The 9,751-nt window shown below is 39.6% G+C and overlaps 1 protein-coding gene across 1 annotated transcript in view; it reads left to right on the top strand.

Moving 5' to 3' along the window:
* The window catches only part of dnah9 (dynein, axonemal, heavy chain 9), a 190,233-nt gene that overhangs the window by 118,031 nt on the left and 62,451 nt on the right, over positions 1–9,751 (top strand). Inside the window, exons 53-54 of the mRNA XM_008278388.1 lie at positions 3,430–3,591; positions 3,832–4,065. Of these exons, the coding sequence (XP_008276610.1) occupies positions 3,430–3,591; positions 3,832–4,065 (396 nt within the window). The remainder of the gene's footprint in view (positions 1–3,429; positions 3,592–3,831; positions 4,066–9,751) is intronic.

Genomic DNA, 9,751 nt, shown 5'->3' with positions numbered 1-9,751 from the left:
GCTGGGATAGACTCCAGCCCCCCGCGACCCTAGAGAGGATTAAGCGGTGTATGGATGATGGATGGATGGATGGATGGATATATATAATAAAATAAATAAAAAAATGAAATCCTCTTTCTAGGATTTTAAACAAAAAATGGCCACTCAGACACTGATAAATCTGTACGTTGCTGTTTTACATACTAAAACATGTATTGTTTGTAACCATTATTTTAATTACCCCTGTTTAATTCATATGCAGATCTGTTCACACCCCCTTGCAAATCTGAGTTTAGTTAATGTTGAATATACTTTTGTATCTAAAACTGCTAAATGAAACTGTAAATTGTAAATCTGTTTTTCATATAAGACATATTGCATTTTGATACTTAGATGTAGGAAGGACTGAAATATTCGTACATAAATAGCATTTAAATAAATTAGGGAGACAATTTACTCCTAATCATTGAATACATTTTTAATTTTTTTAAATTAAAAAAAACAGCAACAACAAAAAAACAGGTTTTATATCATTTTTACCATTTCAGCCATGGATATTTCTGGTTTTACCTGTTTTTTTATTTAACACAGGAAATGATTTTAGTTTTGTCATGTGTGCTTAGTTACTTTATAGAAGATTTAAAAGGATTTTTATTTTTTTTTGTAAGGATCAACTTTAATATTGACTCATTTAAATCCTTCTCTTTCAGAATTAGAGTTGGTTTGACTTGTTTTGCAAGAGCTGCCAAGTGCTTCCTTGGTTTATTTTCCACAAGCTGGCTTTGTTTAAAATAAATGCCTTGTAATTTCGAATCCTGTTTAGGTTCAGACCTACCTATAAAATCTATATAAAGAATTTATTTTTCTGACAACAACACTGAGATGATCTATTTATTGTACCATATTGGGAGAGCAGCAAATATTCACATTTACGATGTTGGGACGAGTACACTATTGGCACCCTTGCTTTAAAAAAACAGGACAAACGAGGTGTGTCCAAAAAGACATATTTCAAACTTAAACTACAAACTGTGAGTTTTCCCCTTCAGACGATCAACCAGCACGTCTACAAAGAGATCCTGCAGCGTTTACTTCGTTCAGTGCGCCAGAAGAGGTGAGAGTTGTGGCAGAACAAGTAGTGGCTGCTTCACCATGACAACGCGCCTGCTCACAATGCCCTGAGCATCCGACAGTTCCTGGCTGAGAAGAACATCACCGTGCTGGAGCAACCTCCCCACTCACCAAACTGGCTCCTTGGGATTTTTTTCCTCTTCCCCAAGCTCAAGGGGGTCATCAAGGGGACCCGTTTTGAAGACGTGGAAGACTGTGACGACGGGATCCAGGAGTGCATGGTGGCGTGGCAGAGAAGGCTGGGAAAGTGCGTTAGACTCCAGGAGGAAAACTGGTAGTTTGTAGTTTGGATTTGAAATGTATCTTTTGTGCCACCAGTCCTGGGACTCTTCTGACACACCTTGTACATTATCCAAAAAAATGCACATTATTTTTGTGTTGATCAACTGATCAATTAGTGTTTCAGACAGATCAAAAACCCACTGAAACTCTGTCAGTCAGTACTTCTCTAAGCAACGAGCTGTTTACTGACTACTCTACAACATGCTTTTGCTTAGAGTTGTTTTGTAAGCATATTGCACACTACAGCAGTACATGCATTATTAGTTAACAGATATTTTGTGGCTGCACTTTACTCCTGTCATTTACTGTTTGCAGCATGCTGCATTATCATTAGTCTGCCTCTGTGCTTCGGGAACAGTGTACTATTTTAATGAAAGGAAAATCACAGCAGTCCCTCTCCTGCTTCACAGACTTCAGAGGAGATTTGCCACAGTTTGGTCAAATTAATCTGGCTGTTTCCCCATAAATACGAAGTTATTAGAAAATTAACTGTCCGATTACATAGGCGTTTATATACATCCATAAATGAATTTGATATGACACCGGGCATTGAAATGTAGCAAAGTGTAGAAATGCACCAGTACATGAGCAATATTCTACTACTTTAACCCTGTTTTTGCCACCTTTGAGAAATAATCTTTGTGTAGACACAGTGTCTTGAACGCTGCATGGGACTGAATATGTAATGTGTCACTGCCATGTTCAGTGCACTCCAGGAATAAAAATCTAAAGTTTCAGTTATCATTCAAATGTGATATTCTAAAATTGCCACAGAATAAATAATAAGTTGAATAAAATGACTTGTGTAATATTCCAGGTTAGGGTGGTGACTTAAACATTAGTCTCACTAGTACTCCTAAGAGCTTCAGACTTTTCTTTTTTTGCTTCTTGAAGATTTTTCACATCTCCTCCAAGTGGAGTTCCTCCTCACCCCCAAACCCCACAGCTAGTAGCACATGTGTGACCCCAGACTCACATGTCTGGAGGTGTGAGAGGTAGTGAAACTGTCAGGTCAGAAATGACTTGAGAGGGTAGTAGAGAAATGTTCTGGGAAGAGAGCTGAAGACTGCTTTATATGTACCTGATAATCAGTGTCAAAGACCCCCTCCTCTGTTTAGAGATGGCCGTCTCTGAAGCCAGTTAGTTTTACAGCAAACCAGTTTTACAACTATTCCTAGCTTGAGGCATGAGAATCTTGGATTGTTGATGGGTTTAGGTTTTGGAGTGACGATATGTATTTCTCTGTCAGTCAGTCAGAATATAAAAGCCTCTTGGATGGAAGGAGAAACGTCTTTAAAAACAAACAAAAACAAGGAGAGAAGTCGAGTTGCCTTAGGATTACCATGTCCTGGATACTGAGAATCTACACCTCACTCGTAGGTTCATCTGGCTCTGCATTGTAGTTTTGGCTTTGCATTAATGGGTCACAAGTTAAAAAAACACAAGTTGAGAACCAGCGGTTTAGACAAACTAGTTCAGATGTGTGTTCAGTAAGCAGATTGGACGAGCAGATGTATCCTTATGATATATGTTACATTAAATTCAGTGTAAGTGTTCCTCCTGAATCTTCACTGTGTAAGTGAAATGTCACAGAAAGTGTGAGATACGTCTGCAGCCTCATCTGTCTCTAGAGTCGATTACCTTAAGAAGTGTCTTTGCCTTCTGCGTGTTTGTTTCTTCAGTCTGATGGCGTCGAGCATCTGGCTGAGCTTCTCAACAAGCCAGCTGTTAGTCTCCAACAGTGAAAATCAGTCTGACGTAGCCCCCAGCTCAACACACTGCTTTAATTCACACGCTTGCTGAAGGCTTTATTTGCTTAATGATGTAGCTGCAGATAATTAATTCACAGTTCTCCATTCCTCCTTTTGACCAGGAAGATGTGCTAATCAGAGCAGGATATCCCTGCCTTTCTTTCCTCCGCCTGACTGTGACTCCAGTTGTACTCACGGAGGAAAGAAAATGACGATGATCCGCTGTATCCGACTTCACATTCAGTTTTGCTTGACCTTTCTGGATGCGTGTGTGCTTGTATGGCAGGTGGCCCTGTGTTTCTCTCCAGTGGGCAGTAAACTGAGAGTTCGCAGCAGGAAGTTCCCTGCAGTGGTCAACTGCACGGCCATCGACTGGTTCCACGAGTGGCCACAGGAGGCGTTGGAGTCAGTCAGCTTCAGGTTCCTCCAGGAGGTGGAGAACATCGAAGTGAGAACAAGCTCATCCTTTAATGTATCCGCACAGGAATGAAGCCACCCACAAAAATATAATTTCAAATGTCAGCCACCGTGACACAACCGATGTGATATTAATTACAAACGCAGACCGGAGGCCCTGAAAATTAAATTTTGATCCTGTGCCTCAGGAAATATTTTTCTCTAGTGAAAAATGCACAGTCATCTGCTTTTAATGGGAAATAACCACTTCTGTGACTTGTAATTCTTGCAGCCCCAAGTGAAGGAGTCAGTCAGTAAATTCATGGCTTACGTCCACATGAGTGTCAACCAGACATCCAAGGAGTACCTGAACAACGAGCGGCGCTACAACTACACCACGCCCAAATCTTTCCTGGAGCAGATCAAGTTGTATCGCAGCCTGCTGGGCCAGAAGAGCAAAGACCTCACCACCAAGATGGAGCGGCTGGAGAACGGCCTGCAGAAGCTCAACAGCACCTCTGCTCAGGTACTCACGCTACAGTCCCACTTTGCTCAAAAATGGGTTTTGGTAAAATAAATCTCTTGGACCTTCATTGTCTCACAAAGGCTGTTTTTAAATTCATGCCAAGTTTGTCTGAGCTAAACTAAAATCTGAATTGAAGGTAGGAAACTACAAGCAGGATTGGTGGCATCACAACCAATTGGCAATTTTTAACAGTCCGATGTGGAAACTTGCAGCCTGCATTACACAAACACAGTCTGTCAGTGCTATTGGAGAAGTCTTGCAGCTAGTAATTAACTTTTGAAATGAAAAATATTCATGCAAGGAGGAGGCATAAATGTCATTAAAAGAAATTCTAACCAGGTAATTGAACTTTCTTTTTGGAAAAAGCATAAATTACTATTATTATTCAAATCAGAATATTTTTATACATCTTAACAAGTGTCTGCAGGGAATCTTTAAGCATTCATGTCAAACTGTTTCTCTTTTCCCTTGGTTTTATACAAAACATTCTCTATTTTAGTTTAACTCCCCATAACAACATCAGCATACACAGCTTCTTTATCATATCCAGGAAAACTGGACTGGGCTACATCTTAAATCTCCTGACAGTAGAGCTTATAAATAATCCTAACCACAAGGCTTATTTAGTCGTAATTCGGAGGCTTTTTTTTTTTTTCATATTATCTTCATCAGCAGAAGGAGCTTGCCATGGGATTGTTGACGCTACAATGTATGATTTTTCTTAACAATTTTAGGACTTCTAATCTATGTTGGCCCAAAGGTGGAAGTCAGAAATTTGTTCTTGACCTTAAAACCAGCAGTTCAGAAAATGTATCTCACCGCCCTTTCAGTAGCTGTAATTAAAATGGGGTCCCAGTTTGCAGGAATTTGAAATACCTCTTTAAAGTCTGAGTTGAAAATAGCTTCCAAATGAACTTTGTATCCAGATTATTTTGTCAAAATAGATGGAGCTCCTTTAAGTCCTGGAATTTGTGAGGTGGGACCTCCATGGATTGCATTTATTTTTTCAGCACAGATGCTTGATCGGATTGTGATCTCGGGAATTTGTAGGCCCATTAGCATTTTGAACTCCACTGGGGACACTTCGATCGGTCTGCAGCTTTGTAGCCTCATACACAGCATGCTGCAATGCATGGTGTGTTCTGACACCTTTCCATCATAGCAGCATTAAGGTTTTTAGCATTACGTGATCCGACCACATGGACCTGCCGTGTGGCTGATTGGTGAATATGTAGAGCGCATACTGAATGCCCTGCTGTCTGAACGTGGACATGCAGAAGACTGGATCACTGTGTTACTTTGATACTGACTAAAACTCAAAAGTACAGTTATTCCTGAATTTATTGGTGATGGACATTGGAGTTACTGATATTCTCTTAAAAGGTAAGCCTGACTAAATCTCAGAATATTTATACCATGTCTTGTGTTCATATTTTATCGAGCTATGACTGAGAGAAGAAGTGCCGTTTTGACACAAATTGTGATAATTGGGAGCTGAGAGATTTAAAGTTCATATTAGTCTGACAGCATCTGAGTATATCATCTTCATGCCTGAATGAGCACCCTGGCCACTTTTTTTTGTAAAAGTTGTGACGACAATCCTGTTTTGTTGGACCCATTAACATTGATGTATCATTTTTAACATGGTGCAAGACAGAACTGCATGCTGGCACATTAACAGATAGACACACACAAGAGTATGACGTTCTGACGCAGAACATTGTTAGCTTTAATGGGCAACACGATGGTCAGATAGATAGGAAGAGATGCTCTAAGCGCTGCATCTAATCCCACGTGGACATTACTGGTGTCACATCACATACTGTCCTGTCTCCTGTGTATGACATGACAGATATTGCACCCGCACCACAGCTCTCTCAGTCACTGTCATGGGTGTAGTTGAATGAAGCTGTTAATGTAAATGGAAGTATGTCTGAATGACAGATTGCTGTCACCCTATCTGATTGATGAAGCCAACAATGTTACATATTCTATGTCTGGAAAGAGAGCAACAAACTCAAGGGTGCTTCTAAACTGTGGCATTCAACCGTCCAGTTCACCTCACAGAGTACCTCTGAATCACATCTCTTCCTTTTGTGTGAGTCATCACACTGTTGGAAAAAATCACCTTTGCTTCTCATTATTAGAAAATTTCCATATATTTCAACCTGGATCTTATTTTCATAATTTGTGGCATTCTGACAGTGGCTCATGCTAACTTTGTAGTTGTAGAGATCTGAGAACAGCACTTAAGAGTGAGCAGTATGAAGTTAAAGGTCCTGAAAGCTTGTCTGGAAGTTTGACTGAAAGAAAAGGAAAAAAAAACAAAGAAAATGTCCCTCCCCTCGAGCTGACAGTTTTTGATAATTGCAACTAGTTTTGGAGCTGCTTGCCACCTAATCACATTTTCCCAGCCTCTACAATGGACACAGAAGTTAAACTGACCCAGAATGGCTACAATTCTAAGAACAAGATCCAAGTTCAATAAAATATCTGAACTTTGCTTTTAATGCAGTCATACTCTGGTTCTATCTAAACTGATTAACTGTTGGTTTCCTTTCATACCAGTTAATAAATGCCATTCAGTAGATGGCTGGAATGGAAAACAAACACTAAAGCTGTAGTGAAGGTTTTACCGAAGCAATCAGCTGTCTATCTAATGGTCAGCATCTTGTCTTGGATTAAAGACTTTATACGATATAATTTATTATTTTGTAATTTTAATTACAATTATAATGTGTTTTATTGTTATCTCTCAACAAATAATAAGGAGATTGTGCGCGTTTTATTTTGTTTGCCTGTTCTAATGCCGTGTTTCACTGCCGTCATGCTCGAGCTGTAGCTCAGCTTCAGTACGTGCAGAATCATGCGGTCTGAGTCCTGACAAAGACCAGATGCTCCCACATCATCCAGATCAGCTTTGCACTTGTGAGCTTCTTTGACAATCCATGTCAAAATCTCTTTAATTACATATAAGACTTTACATAACCAGGCACCAGATTTCATCAAAGAACTCTACTCCTCAGAAGGCCTCTAAGATCTGCTGGGTTAGCCCTTTTAGTTTTCCAGAGTCCAGGTTAAAATCCGGGAGGGATTTTTTTTATGCCGTACCACCGGTTGCAACAATCTGCAGAATGTCGAGAATAGAATCTCTGTTCTGACCAACTAATTGATCATTTGTTTACATAATACATCACTGTACCGACCAGCTTGTATGTTCCTATTTTAACATTCCCTTTTATGTCTTTTATCGGTCTTTTCCTGTGGGTTTTGCAGGATTATATTTGGCTGTTTTTGTTTTTTATTGTTCTTATTTTTAGATTTGTCTGCCTCTAAACCATCTTTTTAATCTTTATTTTTATTCTGTTATTCTCATCATATTTTTTTTCAGCACTTTATTTCCCTTATGTCTTATATTATTATTATTAGCCGTAGTAGTGGTCGTAATAGAGGTAATGGTAAAATGGACACAGATTTGGAAAAAGAAATCTGTATGTTTAAATAGAATCATGACAATTAGAGGATCCAGTCCAGCCACTGTGGACATTGTTCCCTGTGGTGGTAAACTTTGACATGTGTACCGTTGACCATCATCAAGCCGCCATGACAGTACTGACCTTTGACAGCGAGGACGTCTAGGATGAAAGAGAGTCTCTCCCAATATAAACTGCTCCACAAAAGAGCGATAGTTGGCAGACAATTTTGAGACAGCAGTCAGTGGTACAAGCACAACTTTTGACCAAACTCTGCACATTGACTGTCAGCAAGCTTGTTAGCTTGGGCAACTTTATTCAATCGCTATTTATTGAAGATTGAAGGTAAACAGAACAGTGATGACTCCAGCAGTTCTTCATAGGGCTGATCAGATGGGGCCACTAAAATCTTAGTGACGCATCAAAACCAAAACCCAAAACTAAATATCAGGAATTCTATTTTGCTGTTGTAGCATAGACGCAACATGTCAATAATAAAGTTTTAAAATGACATTGTTTGTTTTTATTCTATATACTAAATGTTACTAGTTGTCTACTGTGCATACAGGTACAGTTGACTTTCAGATTACTAGGTACTAAGTATCCAAGGAGAAAAGAAACTGTGGAGTACTTGAGGGAAAAATTACCCACAGGCAAAATATCCGTCATTTATTAAGATTTCAGCACTGGAAATAGTATGATGATAATTTAGCAAACTGAAGCAACTCATAATACAATAAAATGTATTTCCATTGTTACCAGGCTACCCTTTGCCAATTATTTGTCACAAATACATCATAGTGCTGTGACATTCTTTTTCCTGCATTGCCCAGCATGTAGGAAGCTGGAACCAGATTAGCCATGATAAGGCTCCCCTGGACAGAGGGTGAATAGCCTGCTGATGGTGATGCTGGGGCTGGAACCCCTCATCCTTCTGATCAGTAACCCAGAGCATAAACCACACATTAGTGTCAGTACTGCAAATATCCTGCTGGGGAACAGGAAAATGTTCTTTAAAAAACCTTGATATGACAGAAAAAAATATTTAGACTTTAGTGCACGGATCAGACTCTAACAGCAAATTAATCCCACTGTGATGGATCTCAGGATTCAGCTGTGTAACAAATGATTTAACTGTAGCTGATCAACTGTGACTGTGTGTGACAGCTCACCTGCCTGAGGTGAAGAGAAGTACACAGCGTCCTTTATCGTTACATGCTGATCGATCCTTCTCCTTGAAAGGGCATAACCTACATTTATTAACTATGAGAACTTAATGAAGTTGCTGCTGGTGTTTCATATACGTAAATGCACTGGCATCTCAGTAATATGGGTCCTGCTGCTGTCTGATGCTGCAGGTAATTAATAAACTCAGATGAAAGAATTTTCAGATCCTGTTAATGTTTTGTCATTATCACTATAATTCTGTTTTCATCACACTGAAGTTGTGTTTTGACAGACGTTTCATTTTGTAGTAGATGTGAAATTGTTAACCAAAGTGAATGAAACGAAACAGGAAAGGTGTTTTGTGATTTTGGAGAGGTCAACTAAAGGCGTGCAAACTGTTTGATTTGTGCTCTCTGTGATATTCATGGAAGATGATTTTACTTGCCTCAGACACCATAGTTGTTCTCACTGAAATATTGGATATTCAGTCGATGAACTTGACCTATCAGGTCCACAGAGGTGGCTGAGGCGCTACTGCAAAAGAGAGACACTGAGAGTAATCCGGACTAACTAGGACAAGACAAACCAAAGAACAGTTTGTTCACCAGCCAAGCAGATAGTTAAAAGATTGCAATTTTTGAGCCCTGCTTTATTTTACACAGACAAGCAAATGTCACTTTGTGGAATGACCACTGCTCTAGTACTTTTAGTGGGAGTAGTAGTGGCAGCAGTAGTTGTAGCATCATGGTAGTAGAGGTAGCAGTAATGGTACCTGTAGTAACACTGGGTATGCAGTAGTGCTAGAGGAGGTAGTAGAGTTAGCAGTAGCAACAATAGCAGTCGTCGAAGCAGTGGTAGAGCTTTGGATGGTATGTGATGATGTAGTAGAAGCAGTAGGTATTAGTACATTTGTAGTAGTAGTATGGGCAGCAGTGGTAGTCGTGGTAATAGTAGTGTTAGCTGTAGAAGGACGGTGTAGTAATAAAGGAAGCAGCAGCTGTAGTAATAGTATTAGTAAAAGCAGTGGAAGTTGTAGTTGTAGACTG

The sequence above is a fragment of the Stegastes partitus genome, unplaced genomic scaffold, assembly GCF_000690725.1.
Source record: "Stegastes partitus isolate 25-593 unplaced genomic scaffold, Stegastes_partitus-1.0.2 Scaffold122, whole genome shotgun sequence".
Taxonomy (NCBI): domain Eukaryota; kingdom Metazoa; phylum Chordata; class Actinopteri; family Pomacentridae; genus Stegastes; species Stegastes partitus.
Note: the sequence above shows the minus strand (reverse complement) of the source record. Positions and strands in the feature narration are given on the sequence as shown.